At 43.4% G+C, this 21,047-nt stretch overlaps 2 protein-coding genes across 2 annotated transcripts; one reads left to right on the top strand and one right to left on the bottom strand.

Annotated features, from left to right (window-relative positions):
- Nucleotides 1–5,005: 5,005 nt before the first annotated feature.
- Nucleotides 5,006–5,389, top strand: LOC129563489 (ribonuclease homolog). The gene has a single exon (XM_055437251.1). The coding sequence runs from the start codon at nucleotides 5,006–5,008 to the stop codon at nucleotides 5,387–5,389; it is 384 nt and encodes a 127-aa protein (XP_055293226.1).
- Nucleotides 5,390–19,752: 14,363 nt separating this feature from the next.
- OR10G3 (olfactory receptor family 10 subfamily G member 3) lies at nucleotides 19,753–20,694 on the bottom strand. The gene has a single exon (XM_055436686.2). The coding sequence runs from the start codon at nucleotides 20,692–20,694 to the stop codon at nucleotides 19,753–19,755; it is 942 nt and encodes a 313-aa protein (XP_055292661.1).
- Between the last annotated feature and the right edge of the window lie 353 nt (nucleotides 20,695–21,047).

Here is a 21,047-nt window from a genome sequence, read left to right as displayed (position 1 = left end):
GCAGCAGCAGCAGCAGCAGGGAGATAATCTTGATTCCACTGGGAATCTTAGGTTTTTGTAAATTTATTGGGAAAATAGTTTTCGTGTACTGCTGACATTTCTTTTTGGTAAACAGTATCCTTCTAAAAGAAAATCATGAAGGAGAAACTGAGATGTGTACATTTCCTCAAATGGCCAGCATTGTATTCGTGAATACTATGTGTCTTGCAGTGAACAATGTGGAAGCTGTTCATTTTCAACCTGAAGTAAAATACTTTCAAGAATTAAAAAAAAATACTGGAGTAGGCTGCCATTTCCTTCTTCAGGGGAATCTTCCTTACGAGAGGGAAATAAGATGCATTAAATCAAAATGAATTAAATATGAATGTCCTTCCTGGTAGAGATCGTTTGTGAGCTAACTGATTACAAAGAACTTGCATGGACTTCCCTGGAGGTACAGTGGATAAAGAATCTGCCTGCCAATGCAGGGGACATGGGTTCAGTCCCTGGTCCAGGAAGATTCAACATGCTGTGGAGCAACTAAGTCCCTGAGCCACAACTACTGAAGCCCATGCACCTAAAGCCTATGCTCTGCAACAAAAGAGGCCACGCATTGAGAAACCTGTGCCCTGCAACTAGAGAGTAGCCCCCACTTGCCATGAGTAGAGAAAAACCAGGCATAGCTATGAAGACCCAGTGCAGCTAAAACTAAATAAGTAAAATAAAATCTCTCCTCCACTAAAAAAAAAAAGAACTTGTATGAAAGTTTAACTGTATTCCAAATTTATGAATAGGTAAGAAGATGGCAGTTCTACAAAACTGCAGGTTGTAAGCACAACTTTAACGCTGAAAATGCTGGAAAAAAGCATTGTTTAGTGAAACTCATCCCAAAGTTGTTCAAGTCAATCAGGTTATTAAATTCATTTTTGTTTGTTTTTCTTTAAAACTTAAACCTAGTTAAGGAGACAAATACATCTTCAAAATTCACTGCTATGGACTTAATTCAGGTTACTATCATCCCTTATGCAGGTCAAGAAGCAACAGTTAGAACTGGACGTGGAACAACAGACTGGTTCCAAATTGGGAAGGAAGTATGTCAAGGCTGTATATTGTTACCCTGCTTATTTAACTTATATGCAGAGTACATCATAAGAAATGCCAGCCTGGATGAAGCACAAGCTAGAATCAAGATTGCCGGGAGAAATATCAATACCTCAGATATGCAGATGACACCACACTTATGGCCGAAAGCAAAGAACTAAGGAGCCTCGTGATGAAAGTGAAAAAGAGTGAAAAAAGTTGGCTTAAAACTCAACATTCAGAAAACTAAGATCATGGCATTTGGTCCCATCACTTCATGGCAAGTAGATGGGGAAACAATGGAAACAGTAACAGACTATTTTTGGGGGCTCCAGAATCACTGCAGATGGTGACTGCAGCCATGAAATTAAAAGATGCTTGCTCCTTGGAAGAAAAACTGTGACCAACCTAGACAGCATATTCAAAAGCAGAAACATATCTTTGCCAACAAAGGTCTGTCTAGTCAAAGCTATGGTCTTTCCAGTAATCATGTATGGATGTGAGAGTTGGACTATAAAGAAAGCTGATCGCTGAAGAATTGATGCTTTTGAACAGTGGTGTTGGAGAAGACTCTTGAGAGTCCCTTGGACTGCAAGGAGATCCAACCAGTCCATCCTAAAGGAAATCAGTCCTGAAGTACTGATGTTGAAGCTGAAACTCCAATACTTTGGCCACCTGATGCCAAGAGCTGACTAACTGGAAAAGACCCTGATGCTGGGAAAGATTGAAGGCAGGAGGAGAAGGGGACAACAGAGGATGAGATGGTTAGATGACATCACTGACTCAATGGACATGAATTTGGGTAAGCTCTGGGGGTTGGTGATGGACAGGGAAGCCTGGCGTGCTGCAGTCCATGGGGCTGCAAAGAGTTGGACGTGACTTTGCGACTGAACTGACTGATCACCCCTTAACTGGTCACTGTGTTTTGCCCTCTACAATCCATTCACTATGTAGCAGCAACAGCAACAGTATTAAAACACAAGTTGGGTCATGTTGGTGTAAAGCTCTGATTCAGGCCTTGGCATTATGATTAGAATGAAATCCATAGTCCTTCAGTTCAGTTCAGTTCAATTCAGTTCAGTTCAGTTGCTCAGTCGTGTCCGACTCTCCGCGACCCCATGAATCACAGCACGCCAGGCCTCCCTGTCCATCACCAACTCCCGGAGTTCACTCAAACTCATGTCCACAGAGTCGGTGATGCCATCCAACCATCTCATTCTCCGTCGTCCCCTTCTCCTCCCGCCCCCAACCTTTCCCAGCATCAGAGTCTTTTCCAGTGAGTCAACTCGTCGCATGAGGTGGCCAAAGTATTGCAGTTTCAGCTTTAGCATCAGTCCCTCCAATGAACACCCAGGATTGATCTCCCTTAGAATGGACTGGTTGGATCTCCTTGCAGTATAAGGGACTCTCAAGAGTCTTCTCCAACACCACAGTTACAAAGATCTAAATGATCTGGCCTCATGCTATTTGTCCTATCTTTTCTTATATTCCTGACCATCACTCTCATTAACTGTGCTCTTCTTGCCTAATTCTTTCACTTTCTTCAAGTCTCAGATTAAAAGTTATGTTTTCACAAAAACTTGTACATGAGTGTTCATAGCTGCATTATTCATGATAGCCAAAATTTACAAACAACCCAAATAATCATCAAATGATGAATGGATAAAAAAAATGTGGTATAGCCACACAATGGAATATTATTCAGTCTTAAAAAGGCATGATATTCTGATATATGCTAGAATACAGATGGACCTAAAGACATTCTTTAAAATGAAAAGCACTTGGAACAAATGTTGTAGGATTCCACTTATATGACATACCTAGAATAGGCATACTAATTATATGATACAATTCGACATATTTCAAATCTTCATTCTCCTCTACTACCCACATACTTTTTCATTGCTAGGTAAATATCTCTTTACTTCAGTGTTCTATGTCCTGTGGACTGGGAATAATGGTTCCTGTACGTTAGCACGTGGAAGGTCAGGTGAGGCCTGAGTCGCACGAAAAGTTCTGGAGCACAGAGGGAGGCCTAGAAGGACTGAGTGGTCAGGCTGAAAGAATCAACAGGCAGAGAAACAAATACAGTGACCTACCCAGGAGGGTGACAAAGGCTGCAGAGGTTAGGCAAGGATCAGGCTGCCAAGGCATTGGAGAGCTGTTTTAGTGTGGTTCCAGGGCAAACGTTTGGAGAACAAAGCCCTAGCTGTGGGTGGAGAGAAGAGAGGTCTTTGGATGTCTGGATCTTAAGTCATAGTTGCTAAGAGGGTGTTAAAGAGAGTAGTTGTCAACGTCACCAGCTTCCCGTTTCTTCTGTCAGACGTTAGGCCCTGCCCATTCTCTTCAACAGTTTGTCAACTCCTCCTTACTTGTTTTCTTACTGCCTTTTCCTCTCTGGAAAACTGTAAATATTTTCATCCCTAGAACCTTTGATTGCTAGATTCTCTAGTCTGAGAGCCTCAAGGTTACTTAGGGGTTTTAGGGTTTGAGGGAGAGAAAGGTGATAGAGGCTGGCTTGTTGCTTGTGCTGGGTGCAAATTGGCTGGGGAGCTTCTGCTGCTGTAGTTTCTTGCCTTTAAGAGCTGCCTATCTCCTCCACAGAGGGAACAGGGACCCATTCGCTATATAACTTGTGGCAAAGATAGGACCAGAGAGTGGAGACGAAGGCCAAGAGGCCAGGCTCCTTGCCTTTGCTTCTCTTCACACTTCAGGCTGTGTGAGGTCATCTAATCCCAGAGAAACCCTGCTCCCAATGTTTGGACTCATTAAATGGAGCGTAGAATGAGGTATGATTTTGGTATCAGGCCAGAAAGTTTCAGCATCTTGCAGCGTCAGAAGGTGATGGGTCAGTACCCAAGTTACTCAACCTCTCCCCTTGCAGCCTCCAGCCCCTACAGGTGTGTGCTCTAATAACAGAAGCCAAGAGGAGAGAGGCTCAGAAACCTTTCCAGCCAAGGAATCTCCAGTACCTAACTCTCTAGGAGCGTCAACCCGGGACCAGGTAAAGGAGCACACACAGGATTGAGACCGGCTATGTAAGGCATCTCACTGAAGAGGTTGAGGTAGTTGTGGTGATCTTTCTTTTGTCCTAGAGAGAGGAGTGGGAAAATAGGAATGTGTCAGGGGCCAAGTGAGGTTCTTATAAGTAGACAGAATGAGCATGAGAGCAAGGGGTGGTTGTTGAAGTTTTTCTCTTATGCAGATATGAAGTAGGTTTTCAATGGAAGTGCTTTGTATTTGTAGGTAATGCAGTGGTCTACTGGGTTAATCTAAATTAGAACAGAACAGAGAATTTTCCTTGGCCCTAGAGGTTCATTATATTCAATCTCAGGCCCATCCCAAATCTACTGAGTCAGAACCTATATTTTAACAAGATCCCCAGATAAATGCACATACAAAATTTACACTTGATCTTAGCCAAAAGGCTGAGAATCGATGCACATAAAAAGTTGAAGAGCATCATTGTAAAGAACTTTGTAAGTCAGTGTTATGCTTGTGTCAAGATCAAGGATCACCTGAGCTTCAGTTTTGCTCTCTTATGTAAGACCATTAAGGGGTGTAAGGGGGCCACCTCTCTGAGTGATGGATCCCTGTAGCCCAATTTCTTTGATGAGTATAGTCTTACAGAAGATGATTGAGACTATACTGGGCTGTGGCCATGGGATGAGAGGAGATGAAGGAAGGAGGACTTGGGAAGAAGAAAGGAAAGATGGATGTTGGAAGGAAGAATGACTACAGAGGTTTTCTGGAATGAGTGCAAGAAAGCAGTGTTATGGGAGACAGGTGGAGAGCACTTGTAGTCCTGGGATGTGGGGGGTGGACGTGAAGCACATAAAGATCTGGTGTTCTGAGCTAAGAGAAAGATTTCTCCTTTTTGCTTCCTTTCTCCATTTTCCTAACAGAAAATATGCTTCTGACATGGACTCTCCTCTTGTTCCTCCTAATGGACCAGCCTGCCTTCTCTGAGGCCGAAGACCTCCTCCATCACCAAACTGACAGGCCCAGAACAAAGATCTCTCCCAAGCACAAATATTACTGTGACGTGATGATGAAGGTTCGAGGGCTGGCCACTGATAAGAGCTGTAAGGAGAACAAGACCTTTGTCCACAGCGTGTCACCCACCACTCGTGGCCTCTGCGAGGGTCCGGCTGTGACGTGTATGAAGGTGTCTGAGTTTTACAACTGCCACCTCATCATCTTCAAAGTCACTCAGTGTAATCTCTACCCAGATGCTGTGCCCCCACACTGTTACTATAAAGGTGTCACCTTCCGGAGGAAGGTGAGAATAGTCTGTGCAGGCAAACGTCCCATTCGTTTGGATGAATAGCCTCTGTAGTCTCTCATCAAGGCTGTCTGCTGCTCTGCTTCACCCCATCTCATTCCCTATGTGATGTCCTGCTCAATCCCAGCTGGTGTGGATTCCTGCAGAGTCTGGGCCCCCACTGTTCCCTGAGTCCTAGCCCCAACGCCTGCTCTCTCACGGTCAGTCCTGTGGATTTGTGTTAGAGTGATGGTGGAGGCAGAGGACAGGTGGACTTGTCATCAGCACCCTTTGGGACTTTCGGTTCTTGTTCTATTTAATGGCTTTTTCCTGGCTGCAGAGGGAGAGAAAGCTGATGCTAAATTCTTTCCTGAGGCTTGGTCCCTCAATCACTAGGGTGAAAGAGAAAGTCAGAGAGAGTTGTGGGCAGTTACACCCCAGGGATCTGCTGGGTGATCTGCTGAGCCCATTTGCCCCTAAACCTGCTGCTTTAATAAAACTCTCAAGGGCACTGAATATGAATGGTTCTGTGTGTTTGAGTTTCCAGTCCCCTCTCATCCAAGGGGGTGGCTGATAGAGAAGGGTTTGGGGGGAAACCCTCCTGTGCAGAAACAAATCCCAGAAGTGTTAAACACCAGTAGTGGGTAGGTGAAAGTGTGAAAATGGGCATGCATTTACACATATACACAATATATTGTGCATAACTGGCTTATATATTATAATATAGGATTATATTCAACACAATGAATTAGGAACACGACTTGGTACAAACTTTTGGGGAAGTAACATAGTAGTATCTATCAGTGTTAAAACTATGTAACAATATTTTATAATCATCAAACTTGCTAAGAGACTATATCTTAATTATTTCAGCCACTAAAAAGAAAGGATAATTATGTGACACGAAAGAGGTGCAGATTATCAATACAATGACAATCATAATATATACATGTATCAAATCAACATATTGTATACCTTAAATTACAAATGTTATATGTCAAATAACACTTTTTAACAAAAAACTCACAAAACCTCATATGTATCAAGGATGCTTATGTGAGTGTTCTGTGCACTTACTTTAGTAAGAATGTCCCTTCAGGGACTGGACATATTAATAATAGCTCTTCTCTAATGGATTTAAAAACCATTTAATAAATATATTTATAAATAAATAAAAATTATATATCCCCTTTGATATAAAAAAAAAACTTTAAAATCTATCCTTGAATTTCCCTGGTGGCACAGCGGCTAATAATCCACCTGCCAATGCAGGAGACATGGGTTGGATCCCTGGTATGGGAAGATCCCACATACCACAGAGCAACTAAGCCTGTGTACCCCAAATTATTGAGCCCTCACTCTAGAGCCTGGGAACTGCAACTACTGCGCATCCTAGAACCCGTGCTCTGTATCAAGAGAAGCCCCTGCAATGAGAACCCATGCACTACAACTAGAGAGTCAGTTCAGTTCAGTTCAGTCACTCAGTCATGTCCAACTCCCTGCAACCCCATGGACTGCAGCACGCCAGGCTTCCCTGTCCATCACCAACTCCCGGAGTTCACTCAAACTCATGTCCACCGAGTCGGTGATGCCATCCAACCATCTCATCCTCTGTCGTCCCCTTCTCCACCTGCCTTCAATCTTTCCCAGCATCAATGTCTTTTCCAATGAGTTGGTTCTTCGCATCAGGTGGTCAAAGTATTGGAGTTTCAGCTTCAGAAGCAGTCCTTCCAGTGATTATTCAGGACTGATCTTCTTTAGGATGGACTGGTCGGATCTCCTTGCAGTCCAAGGGACTCTCAAGAGTCTTCTCCAACACCACTGTTCAAAAGCATCAATTCTTCAGTGCTCAGCTTTCTTTATTGTCCAACTCTCACATCCATACATGACTATTGGAAAAACCATAGCTTTGACTAGATGGACCTTTGTTGGCAAAGTAATGTCTCTTCTTTTTAATATGCTGTCTAGGTTGGTCATAACTTTTCATCCAAGGAGCAAGTGTCTGTTAATTTCATGGCTGCAGTCACCATCTGCAGTGATTTTGGAGCCCCCCCAAAAATAGTCTGTCACTGTTTCCATTGTTTCCCCATCCATTTGCCATGCAGTGATGGGATTGGATGCCATGATCTTAGTTTTCTGAATGTTGAGTTTTAAGTCAACTTTTTCGCTCTCCTCTTTCACTTTCATCAAGGGACTCTTTAGTTCTTCTTCGCTTTCTGCCATAAGTGTGTGTCATCCGCCTATCTGAGGTTATTGATATTTCTCCCGGAAATCTTGACTTCAGCTTGTGCTTCATCCAGCTCAGCATTTTGCATGATGTACTCTGTATATAAGTTAAAAAAGCAGGGTGACTATATATACCCTTGATGGACTCCTTTCCCAATTTGGAACCAGTCTGTTGTTCCATGTCTGGTTCTAACTGTTGCTTCTTGACCTGCATACAGATTTCTCAGGAGGCAGGTAAGGTGGTCTGGTATTCCCACCTGCTTAAGAATTTTCCACAGTTTGTTGTGATCCACACAGTCAAAGACTTTGGCGTAGTCAATAAAACAAAAGTAGATGTTTTTCTGGAACTCTCTTGCTTTTTCAATGATCCAGCAGATGTTGGTAATTTGCTCTCTGGTTCCTCTGTCTTCTAAATCCAACTTGAACATCTGGAAGTTCATGGTTCATGTATTGTTGAAGGCTGGCTTGGGGAATTTTGAGCATTACTTTGCTAACATGAATTTAACTCAGATGACCATTATATCTACTACTGTGGGCAAGAATCCCTTAGAAGAAATGGAGTAGACATCAGAGTCAACAAAAGAGTCCAAAATGCAGTACTTGGATGCAATGCAATCTCAAAAATGACAGAATGATCTATGGTTGTTTCCAAGGCAAACCATTCAATATCACAGTAATCCAAGTCTATGTCCTGACCAGTAATCTGAAGAAGCTGAACATAAACAGTCCTATGAAGACCTACAAGACCTTCTAGAACTAACACCCAAAAAAGATGTACTCTTCATTATAGGGGACTGGAATGCAAAAGTAGGAAGTCAAGAGCTACCTGGAGTAATAGGCAAATTTGGCCTTGCAGTACAAAACGAAGCTGGTCAAAGGCTAACAGTTTTGCCAAGAGAACACACCAGTCATAGCAAACACCCTCTTCCAACCACACAAGAGAAGACTACACATGGACATCACTAGTTGGTCAATATCAAAATCAGATTGATTATATTCTTTGCAGCCAAAGATATAGAAATTGTATACAGTCAGCAAAAACAAGACTGAGAGCTGACTGTGTCTCAGATCTGCTGCTGCTAAGTCACTTCAGTCGTGTCCGACTCTGTGTGACCCCATAGACAGAAGCCCACCAGGCTCCCCCTTCCCTGGGATTCTCCAGGCAAGAACACTGGAGTGGGTTGCCATTTCCTTCTCCAATGTGTGAAAGTGGAAAGTGAAAAGTGAAAGTGAAGTCGCTCAGTCGTGTCCGACCCTTAGCGACCCCACGGACTGCAGCCTACCAGGCTCCTCCATCCATGGGATTTTCTAGGCAAGAGTACTGGAGTGGCTTGCCATTGCCTTCTCCGGTGTCTCAGATCATGAACTCCTATTGCCAAATTCAAACTTAAATTGAAGAAAGTAGGAAAAACCACTAGACCATTCAGGTATGACCTAAATCAAATCCCTAACAATTATATAGTGGAAGTGACAAATAGATTGAAGGAATTAGATCTGATAGACAGAGTGCCTGAAGAACTATGGATGGAGGTTTGTGACATTGTACAGGAGGCAGGGATCAAGACCATCCCTAAGGAAAAGAAATGCCAAAAGGCAAAATAGTTGTATGTTGAGGACTTACAAATAGCTGAGAAAAGAAGAGAAGCAAAAGGCAAAGGAGAAAAGGAAAGATATACCCATTTGAATGCAGAGTTCCAAAGAATAGCAAGGAGAGATAAGAAAGCCTTCCTCAGTGATCAGTGCAAAGAAATAGAGGAAAACAATAGAATGGGAAAGACTAGAGATCTCTTCAAGAAAATTAGAGATACTAAGGGAACATTTCATGCAAAGATGGGCTCAATAAAGGACAGAAATGGTACGGACTTAACAGAAGCAGAAGATATTAAGAAGAGGTGACAAGAATACACAGAAGAACTATAGAAAAAAGATCTTCATGACCCAGATAACCACGATGGTGTGATCACTCACCTAGAGCCAGACATCTGGAATGCAAAGTCAAGTGGGCCTTAAGAAGCATCACTATGAACAAAGCTAGTGGAGGTGATGGAATTCCATTTGAGCTATTTCAAATCCTAAAAGATGATGCTGTGAAAGTGCTGCACTTAATATGCCAGCAAACCTGGAAAACTAGGCAGTGGCCACAGGACTGGAAAAGATCAGTTTTCATTCCAATCCCAAAGAAAGGCAATGCCAAAGAATGTTCAAACTACCGCACAATTGCACTCATCTCACAACTAGAGCGGAGAAGGCAATAGCAAGCCACTCCAGTACTCTTGCCTAGAAAATCCCATGGATGGAGGAGCCTGGTAGGCTGCAGTCCGTGGGGTCACTAGGGGTCGGACATGACTGAGCGACTTCACTTTCCCTTTTAACTTTCACATGTTGGAGAAGGAAATGGCAACCCACTCCAGTGTTCTTGCCTGGAGAATCCCAGGGAAGGGGGAGCCTGGTGGGCTTCCGTCTATGGTGTCACACAGAGTCGGACACGACTGAAGTGACTTAGCAGCAGCAGCACAACCAGAGAGTAACCCCTGCTATTAAAGGAAAGCCTGTGCAGTGAGGAAGACCCAATCTAGCCAAAAATAAATAAAACCTGTCCTTACTGAAAGTAATAATATTTAAGGGTATTTTTAGATGCATTTAGATATTTATTTCAGCTTTGTTCATAGTGACAAAAACTCAAAATACTGTATAATATTCACAAAGATGAACGATTAAATAAGTTACAAAAATCATCCTGAGTAATATTGTACAGCTATTCAGAAAGAATGAGTTAGAACCATATGTACTGACCTGAAGGAATGAACTTTATATTTTATAATGTGGAGGAAAGGAAAGAGAGCTGTCATTCAACAGTTGTTGCTCAAAGAAGTGAAGTGCTCCATTCAGTCATGTCTGACTCTACAAGACCCCATGGACTGTAGCCCGCCAGGCTCCTCTGTCCTGGAATTCTCTGGCAAGAATACTGGGATGGGTTGCCATTTTCTTTTCCAGGAGACTTCCCAACCCAGAGTTTGAACTTGGATGTCCTGTGTTACAGACAGATTTTTTTACTGTGTGAGCCACCAGGGAAGTCTGTAATGTGGAGGGGAGATAGCAAATTGTAAAAAAATGTATATAATAGTGTATGTCACTAGAGGGAATTGCCTAGTTGCCCAGTGGTTAGAACTCTCCATTTTAGGGGGCATGGGTTCAATTCCTGGTTGGGGTCAGTTCAGTTCAGTCACTCAGTCGCGTCTGACTCTTTGTGACCCCATGAACTGCAGCATGCCAGGCCTCCCTGTCCATCACCAACTCCCGGAGTCTACCCAAACCCATGTCCATTGAGTCGGTGATGCCATCCAACCATCTCATCCTCTGTCGTCCCCTTCTCCTCCTGCCCTCAATCTTTCCCAGCATCAGAGTCTTTTCCAAATGAGTCAGCTCTTCGCATCAAGTGGCCAAAGTATTTGAGTTTCAGCTTCAACATCAGTCCTTCCAAAGAACACCCAGGACTGATCTCCTTTAGGATGGACTGGTTGGATCTCCTTGCAGTCCAAGGGACTCTCAAGAGTTTTCCCCAACACCACAGTTCAAAAGCATCAATTCTTCAGTGCTCAGCTTTCTTTATAGTCCAACTCTCACATCCATACATGACTACTGGAAAAACCATAGTTTTGACTAGATGGACCTTTGTTGACAAAGTAATGTCTCTGCTTTTCAATATGCTGTCTAGGTTGGTCATAACTTTCCTTCCAAGGAGTAAGTGTCTTTTAATTTCATGGCTGCAATCACCATCTGCAGTGATTTTGGAGCCCAGAAAAATAAAGTCTGTCACTGTTTCCATTGTTTCCCCATCTATTTGCCATGAAGTGATGGGACCAGATACCATGATCTTAGGTTTCTGAATGTTGAGCTTTAAGCCAACTTTTTCACTTTCCTGTTTCATTCATCAAGAGGCTCTTTAGTTCTTCACTTTCTGCCATAAGGGTGGTATCATCTGCATATCTGAGGTTATTGATATTTCTCCCAGCAATCTTGATTCTAGCTTGTGCTTCCTCCAGCCCAGGTACTAAGATCCTTTTAACTGTGAAGCCAAAATGGAGGGCAGAGGTCCCCTGGGGACAAAAAGTGAATCCTTTAGAAGATATAATGACTGAAAATTTGTAAAAACTCAAGGAGAGAGGCATGAGCAAGAGAACTAGAAAGGTAACCAATTACAATGTGTAGTCACAGCATCTTAACTGGCTATATGAACAATATTTACAGAGTCATAATATAATACCTTTTCATATTGTTCATGGAGTCCTCAAGGCAAGAATACTGAAGTGGTTTGCCATTCCCTTCTCCAGTGGACCTCATTTTGTCAGAATTCTCCACCATGACCTGTCCATCTTTGATGGCCCTACACAGCATGGCTTATAGTTGCACTGAGTTAGACAAGGCTGTGGTCCATGTGATCAGATTGTTTAGTTTTGTGGGATTGTGGTTTTCAGTCTGTCTGCCCTCTGATGGAGAAGGATAAGAGGCTTATGGAAGCTTCCTGATGGGAGAGACTGACTGAGAGGGAAACTGGGTCTTGTTCTGATGGGTGGGGCCACGCTCAGTAAATCTTCAATCCAATTTTCTGTCGATGAGAAGGGCTGTGTTCCTTCCCTGTTATTAACCTGGGGCCAAACTATGGTGGAGGTAATGAAGATAATGGTGACCTCCTTCAAAAGGTCCCAGCACACACTGCTACCACTCAGTGCTCCCAACCCTGCAGCAGGCCATCTGGTCCCATCACTTCATGGCAAATAGATGGGGAAACAATGGAAACAGTGACAGACTTTATTTTTTTGGGCTCCAGAATCACTGCAGATGGTGACTTCAGTCATGAAATTAAAAGACTCTTGCTCCTTGGAAGAAAATTTATGACCAACCTAGACAGCATATTGAAAAGCAGAGACATTACTTTGTCAACAAAGGTCCATCTAGTCAAAACTATGGTTTTTCCAGTAGTCATGTATGGATGTGAGAGTTGGACTATAAAGAAAGCTGAGCACTGAAGAATTGATGCTTTTGAACTGTGGTGTTCGGGAAAACTCTTGAGAGTCCCTTGAACTGCAAGGAGATCCAACCAGTCCATCCTAAAGGAGATCAGTCCTGGGTGTTCTTTGGAAGGACTGATATTGAAGCTGAAACTCCAATACTTTGGCCACCTGATGGGAAGAACTGACTCATTTGAAAAGACCATGGTGCTGGGAAAGATTGAAGGCAGGAGGAGAAGGGGACAACAGAGGATGGTTGGATGGCATCACCAACTCTACGGACGTGAGTTCGAGTAAACTCTGGGAATTGGTGAGGGACAGGGAAGCCTGGCATGCTGCGGTCCATGGGGTCGCAAAGAGTCGGACATGACTGAGTTACTGAACTGAACTGAACGTACTACTCTTTAGGAAAATTGTTCATAGAGGTTTTATATATTTGGAATTATCATAAACAGAGTAATGAAGGTCTACTGGTGGTTATGGAATGGAATAAAAATATTAGCAACTTTGACAGTTTAAAAGCACAGATGCCAGATGTCTGGATGTGAAGATAGAGAGATGGAGGGAAGGATGGGAGATGTAATAAGTATTCTTCTATAAAGTGAAGGGGAAAGAGATTTAATTATATTTATTCACTAATTAGACAAACTTCTTGAGCATCTCGGAGAAGGCAATGGCACCCCACTCCGGTACTCTTGCCTGGAAAATCCCATGGACGGAGGAGCCTGGTAGGCTGCAGTCCATGGGGTCGCGAAGAGTCGGACACGACTGAGTGACTTCACTTTCACTTTTCACTTTCACGCATTGGAGAAGGAAATGGCAACCCACTCCAGTGTTCTTGCCTGGAGAATCCCAGGGACGGGGGAGCCTGGTGGGCTGCCGTCTATGGGGTTGCACAGAGTTGGACACGACAGAAGCGACTTGGCAGCAGCAGTAGCATTGAGCATCTGCTTTGTTCTAGGCATTCTTCTTCCCATTAAAAATTCAGTGGTGAACAAGACAGATACAGATCTCTGCTTACTTACCAAGTTGGATGATAGAAGAGTTAGGGTTTGCAGACATAGTTTATGTCAATAATGGATGGTAAATTGGTCCACAACACATTCCAAAATTGAAGAATTCGGCACATCCTGAGTGTGGCAGTCATGGAGGTGTCACTGGTATCTCCTTTCAAGAAAGAAATAAGCTGGTATATACGTCCCAGTGAGAAAATACACCTTTACCCTTCAAGAGAGGGAAGATGACATTGAGGTTTCCACTTGGTATTATTTATTTCCATCTTTCAAAATTGTCAGGTATTTTAATTCAGGTTCTCTAGGAAGCTGACTCTTAACAGTCAGAATAGCAGACCTAGAGGGATAAGGAAGCAAGGTTGGGTAGGAAGAGCCTCAGACTGCCATGCAGTTCTGAGGAAGTCTCAGGCAGCCCAATGAGAGCTGTGGGGCAGAGGCTGCTTAAAGCAGAGCTGGGCAGAAACAGCTTGACCCTAGGTGGCCTCACTGCACTTTCACTGGCTGGAGACAGTGCCCTTCCAATGATGCAGTATCCCCAAAGATGCCACAGCTGGAGGCAGGTAACTATGCCTCTTGCAGCTGATTTCTAGCAAATCACCCATTTTATCCAGTATGAAAATTGAGAAATTTGAGAAGCTTTTAAGTACCTGGCTAAGATAACCTCCAAGATTTTTGCCCTCTGGTATGTATACTCTCTCCCAGTTATTCAATCAAACACAATCAAAATTTTTTCTAGGTGTTGATGTGAAGGGAGTTTGCAGATGTAATTAAGGCTCCAAATGAGTTGATCTTAAAATAGAAGATTATCCTCTTCCGGCCTGACTTAATCAGGTAAGCCCCCAGGCAATCAGGACTGCATTCTTCATGGAGAGAGAGACTCAAAGCATGAGAGGAATTCCAAGTGAGGGTGAGTCTCCATTGCTGGCCTTGAAGATGGAGAGGGCCATGTGGAAAGGAATTTGGGAAGGGTCTGAGAATTCCCTAGAGGCTGAGAATGTCCTTAGCTGACAGCCAACAAGGAGACAGGAACCCAAGACTTGTAATTGCCAGGAACCGAGTTCTGCTCTAACCATGTGAGCTAGGATGACAAGCAGGAACTCCACTCGGGAACTCCTTGATTTTAGTCCTGTGACATCCTAAGTAGAGAACCAAGTCCTTCTATGCTTGGATTTGTGACCTATAAAACCATGAGCTAATAAATGAGCTTTGTTTTAAGCTGCTAAAATTGAATTAAATCCAGACTTCCTACATAATTTCCAAGGCTTTATATAAGCTGAGCCTTGTGTAATCATGTACTCTGTCCCCGCAGGAACTACAGTTCAACATTTGCTTTCCTTTCAAACATGCCAAACTTTTCTATCCTGGAGGCTTGTACTAGCTTTCCCCTCAGTTTGGAAACCTTCTTTCTGAGATTTTAAGGGCTATGGCTTAAAAAACTTTTATTATGAGAATTTCCAAACATACATGACCAACCTAGATGGCATATTAAAAAGCAGAGACATTACTTTGCCAACAAAGGTCTGTCTAGTCAAAGCTATGATTTTTTCAGTAGTCATGTATGGATGTGAGAGTTGGGCTGTAAATAAAGCTGAGAGCCAAAGAACTGATGCTTTTGAACAGTGGTGTTGGAGAAGACTCTTGAGAGTCCCTTGGACTGCAAGGAGATCCAACCAGTCCATCCTAAAGGAGATCAGTCCTGAATATTCATTGGAAGGACTGATGTTGAAGCTGAAACTTCAATCCTTTGGCCACCTGATGCGAAGAGCTGACTCATTTGAAAAGACCCTGATGCTGGGAAAGATTGAGGGCAGGAGAAGGGGATGACAGAGGAAGAGATTGTTTGATGGCATCACCGACTTGATGGACATGAGTTTGGGCAGGCTCTGGGAGTTGGTGATGGACAGGGAAGCCTGGTGTGCTGCAGTTCGTGGGGTCGCAGAGTCAGACATGACTGAGTAACTGAACTGAAACACACATGAGTAAATAGAATGAATTCCTACCTTCAGCTAGCTTCAGTGGACATACGGCCTTCTCATCTATATTCCTCCTTCCCTCTCCTCCTGCCCTTTCCTTAAAAGATTTTACATTTTATTTTTAATTGTAAAATACATATAAAATTTACCAGCTTTCATTTTAAGTGTTTAGTTCAGTACTGTTAAGTATATTTACCTTGTACAACCAGTCTCTAGAATTCCTTGCATCTTGCAAAACTGAAATTCTGTTAGCTCTCCATTCTCTCTACCTTCAGGCCCTGGCAACCACCATTTTACTTCTGTCTACATGAATTTGACTACTTTAGGGATCTCATATAAGAGGAATTTGTATAGACTCATATAAGAGTCTTTTTGTCATAGGGTTATTTTACTTAGCATAATGCCTTAAAGATTCATCTATGTTGTAACAGGTTTCACAATTTCCTTTTTTTTTAAAGGCTGAATAACATTCCACTGTGTGTATATATCACATTTTGCTTATCCAACAAAATCTGTTCAGGGACACGAGGGTTGTTTTCACATTTTGGTGATTGTGAATAATATTGTTATGAACATGGTTGTACAAATATCTTTGAGGTCCTACTTTCAACTTGTTTAGGTATATACCCAGAAATGGGATCACTGGATCATATGGTAATTCCAGTTTTAATGTTTTTAGTAACTGCCAAACTCTTTTACAAAGTGACTGCCTCATTGTACAGTCCAATGTACAGTGGCCAGTAGCCTTCAGTAACCTTAAACTGACTCTTGGCCCCTCATGTGACTACATACTCTGGATAGGAGCCCTCAGCTGCTGCTACTGCTGCTGCTGCTAAATTGCTTCAATAGTGTCCAACTCTGTGCGACCCCATAGACGGCAGCCCACCAGACTCTGCCATCCCTGGGATTCTCCAGGCAAGAACAGTGGAGTGGGTTGCCATTTCCTTCTCCAATGCATGAAAGTGAAAAGTGAAAGTGAAGTCACTGAGTCGTGTCCGACTCTTCGAGACCCCACGGACTGCAGCCTACCACGCTCCTCTGTCCATGGGATTTTCCAGACAAGAGTACTGGAGTGGGGTGCCATTGCCTTCTCCAGGAGCCCTCAGAGTCACAAGCAAATTGAAGTTCCTTGTATGACTTCCCCAACAGCCTAATGATCAACCAGCTGTCTTGCCTCTAGCACTTTCCCCTCAAGTGCCCTTTAAATGAGAACCACATGTGGCTTCCCAAAAATCTGCCCTGTTGGTTTGAATTTGTTAACCTGGCCTTAGCCTGGAACCTCAAACACTCTATACACCAACCTGAATAAAGGCATATGCCCTAGGTCGTGTCATTCTCTATCTGCATTCTGCCTTGCCCTCCCCATATGGCCCCTTGAGTCTTGCTGGGTACTGTCTCCAGGACCTATGAGTAATAATAAACTTCTCTTCTGTGTGTTCTGTTGTTGAACCATGGTTTTTTTATCTGGCACCTTGTGGTCCACTTAATAAGCGTTAATTTAACAAATTCATAACAGTGTCCAGTGTACTTTTTAAACAAATGTTTGCTTCAGTGTTAGTTTGTGTTGATCAGTATTTTTGTTATACATTTACAGATCACTTTAATGTTATTTGGTTAATTGTTAAGACAATAGCTATGATAGCAATTGTGGTAAGCACCTGGGAAAACAGGAACAAGGGGTATAATAGCCTTGGGACATTTTTTTGGTTCCTCAGCTATAGATTTAAGCTGATTTTTGTGATGCATAATTCAACCACTTTATTTGTTAATTATTTTGAAAGATTAAGATATTTCACAAATAATATTCTAATTTGAGGGAATTGACCTCAAAGGTATTTGTTTTCTGAACAGAATATTAGGAAATTGTTTGGATCAGCTTCATCCAACGGATAACTGTTAGTGTTCTGTCTCTTTATGAAGTAGATGAATTCGTGAGTCCTTTGGAGATAAACATTAATATGACCAAACTGTTGACTCTGTGCTATGACCAAGAGAGTTTGCTTCATATTGATAGATAGCATGATTTCATCACATGGATAAAGAAATCATTCAATACAAAAAGCTGCACAATAAGGCGGAAGCATAATAAGTTCCGTTCCGTTCCGTCGCTCAGCCGTGTCCGACTCTTCGTGACCCCGTGAACTGTAGCCTACCAGGCTTCTCCGTCCACGGCATTCTCCAGGCAAGAATACTTGAGTGGGTTACCATTTCCTTCTCCAGGGAATCTTCCCGACCCAGGGATCGAACCCGGGTCTCCCGCATAGGAGGCAGACGCTTTAACCTCTAAGGAGATGCTAAATGATTGAAACCAGAGATACTGCACACAGTTTGCCCACATTGCTTAGGCTCCAGCCAACTCCATGAAAGCTTGTCAACCTCATGTATCTAATTTTGATATGGAATACTGATTTGGATAAATTATCTGCTGCCCTAATTAATTGTCCTGTTTTCTTTTAAAAGGAAATTTCATATTGAGCTTTATTTTTTGGTGTGGGGTAATTATTGAGTCATTTAGAGAGACTTTATTGTATTTTCTTTTTTGGATTTTTAATTTGATTTGGATTGAGAAAGTACCAGTTTAAGAGAAAGTTTATTTCTTCAGCAGGCAAGGCGGGCTCAATACTTTAGTTCCTCTTCACATCCTATAGGGGTGTCAGTAATGCACACAGCAGGGAAGCTACAGCTTCTTTTTATTTTTTGGTGGCCATATGTGGGATCTTAGTTCCCTGACCAGGGATCGAACCCACACCCCCTGTTTAACCACCGGACCACCAAGAAATCCCTATAGTTTTTTCCCTACCGCTAGCTCCTAAGATCGGAGAAGGCAATGGCACCCCACTCCAGTACTCTTGCCTGGAAACTCTCATGGACAGAGGAGCCTGGTAGGCTGCAGTCCATGGGGTTGCTAAGAGTCAGACACGACTGAGCGACTTCACTTTCACTTTTCACTTTCATGCATTGGAGAAGGAAATGGCAACCCACTCCAGTGTTCTTGCCTGGAGAATTCCAGGGATGGGGGATCCTGGTGGGCTGCCATCTATGGGGTTGCACAGAGTCGGACATGACTGAAGCGACTTAGCAGGAGCTCCTAAGATATATATACAGGTAGAACAGAACTGAAGAACATTCTCCTATCAAAAGAACTATGATTCATCTTATGAGGGGGTAAGCAATGTGCTTATGGGTCAAAAGGCCCATTGGATGTTTTCTGTATGGCAATCCTCTGGATGTCTGAATGTGCCAGACTACCTTCTAATGGCCTTAGACTCACTCTCCACTCTTGGAGCAGCTGAAGGTTGTTATCTGAAAGAAAGACACTAAGGAACTGCTACAAAGTATTTTACTTTTAACTATATTTAATCCTGTTGTACTGGTGTTCAGTTCAGTCGCTCAACTCGTGTCCGATTCTTTGTGACCCCATGAATTGCAGCACACCAGGCCTCCCTGTCCATCACCAACTCCCAGAGTTCACTCAAACTCATGTCCACAGAGTCGGTGATGCCATCCAGCCATCTCATTCTCTGTTGTCCCCTTCTCCTCCTGCCCCCAATCCTTCCCAGCATCAGAGTCTTTTCCAGTGAGTCAACTCGTCGCATGAGGTGGCCAAAATATTGGAGTTTCAGCTTTAGCATCAGTCCTTCCAATGAACACCCAGGACTGATCTCCTTTAGAATGGACTGGTTGGATCTCCTTGCAGTCCAAGGGACTCTCAAGAGTCTTCTCCAACACCACAGTTCAAAAGCATCAATTCTTCGGCGCTCAGCTTTCTTCAAAGTCCAACTTTCACATCCATACATGACCACTGGAAACACCATAGCCTTGGCTAGATGGACCTTTGTTGGCAAAGTAATGTCTCTGCTTTTTAATATGCTGTCTAGGTTGGTCATAACTTTCCTTCCAAGGAGTAAGCGTCTTTTAATTTCATGGCTGCAGTCACCATCTGCAGTGATTTTGGAGCCCAAAAAAATAAAGTCTGACACTGTTTCCACTGTTTTCCCATCTATTTCCCATGAGGTGATGGGACCAGATGCCATGATCTTTGTTTTCTGAATGTTGAGCTTTAAGCCAACTTTTTCACTCTCCTCTTTCACTTTCATCAAGAGGCTTATGTGGCTATATACAAGAGAAAAAGGAAAAAAACTCACTGAAATCTAAACATTAGAATAAATTGTAACTGTGAAGGGTCCTCCAGTGGGGGACCGACCCTTTCAAACCTCACTCTTAGTCCCTGGGCTGCCTATCATTCTCTTCAGGGCCCGCTTCACCTCTTGGTTCCGCAGAGTGTAGATGAGGGGGTTGAGGAAAGGAGTGATGGCTGTGGGGAAGAGGGCAGCTGCCCCATCCAGGGGGCTGTTGGTTTCAGGCCTCAGGTAGATGAAGGCACAGGGCACATAGTACACAGTTACCATGGTTACATGGGCTCCACAGGTTGAAAAGGCGCGGCGTCGCCCATCAGCTGTACGGATTCTCAGGATGGCCTGAATGATCTGTATGTAGGAGAGGAGGATCAGCGAGAAGCAACTGGCAACTACCACCCCAATGTCCACAAAGGTCACAAGCTCATTGACTGTTGTATCAGCACAGGCCAGTCTCAGAACTGCAGGGATGTCACAGAAGAAGTAATCTACCTGGTTGGGCCCACAGTAGGGCAGACGGAAGGTTAGAATGGCCTGGAGAGCCCCATGCATGGATCCTGCCACCCAAGCTCCAGCCACAAGCAAGGTACTCAGCTTAGCATTCATGAGAACAGGGTAGCGCAGGGGCCGGCATATTGCCAGATACCGATCGTAGGCCATCAAGGTGTAGAGGAAGCACTGGGTGGAGCCCAGAAAGTGATAGAAATAGAGTTGGGCGACACAGCCACCAAATGGGATAGGTTTGAGGCCTAAAGTGAAGTTCATCATGAGGCGAGGCACAATGATAGAGGAGATGCCCATGTCAATGATGGAGAGGACACCAAGAAAGATGTACATGGGACGGGCAGGCAGCTGTGGGTCCACACAGACAGTGATCAGAATGAGCAGGTTTCCCAGCTGAGTCAGGATGTAGATCAGCAGGAAGAACCCAAAGAGAAACGTCCTTAGCTGAGGTGGGTAGGGAATTCCTGCCAGAATGAACTCAGTCAACAATGTGCTATTGATTCTTTCCATCCTCTGCAGAGATCTTACCTAGACGATGGACAAAACAGGAGTTAGGACGGACAAAACAGGAGTTATCATGGAGGTAAGACGGAAGTGAGGAGGAATAAGAGAAAGAAATGATAAAAATGCAGCACAGTGGCAGAGAAGTTTCTCTTGTGCAGAGAGATGACAAATAGGGAGAAGTTCTATGGCACTGGTTGGCCTGTTTTGTAAATAAAGTTTCTTTGGAACACAGCCATGCTCATTTACTTACGTATTGTCTGTAGCTGCTTTGGTGTTATGAGGACAGAGTTGAGTAGATGTGTTTGGACTGCAAGGCCTAAAGTATTTACTCTCTGGATCTTTACAGAAAGAGTTTGCTT

The sequence above is a fragment of the Moschus berezovskii genome, chromosome 9 (assembly GCF_049115385.1).
Source record: "Moschus berezovskii isolate FMDL1 chromosome 9, NW_MosBer_1.0, whole genome shotgun sequence".
Lineage (NCBI taxonomy): Eukaryota > Metazoa > Chordata > Mammalia > Artiodactyla > Moschidae > Moschus > Moschus berezovskii.
Note: the sequence above shows the minus strand (reverse complement) of the source record. Positions and strands in the feature narration are given on the sequence as shown.

Excerpts from the sequence above, each read along its gene's own strand:
- LOC129563489 (XM_055437251.1), top strand. The coding sequence starts at position 5,006 with ATGGACCAGCCTGCCTTCTCTGAGGCCGAAGACCTCCTCCATCACCAA.
- OR10G3 (XM_055436686.2), bottom strand. The coding sequence starts at position 20,694 with ATGGAAAGAATCAATAGCACATTGTTGACTGAGTTCATTCTGGCAGGA.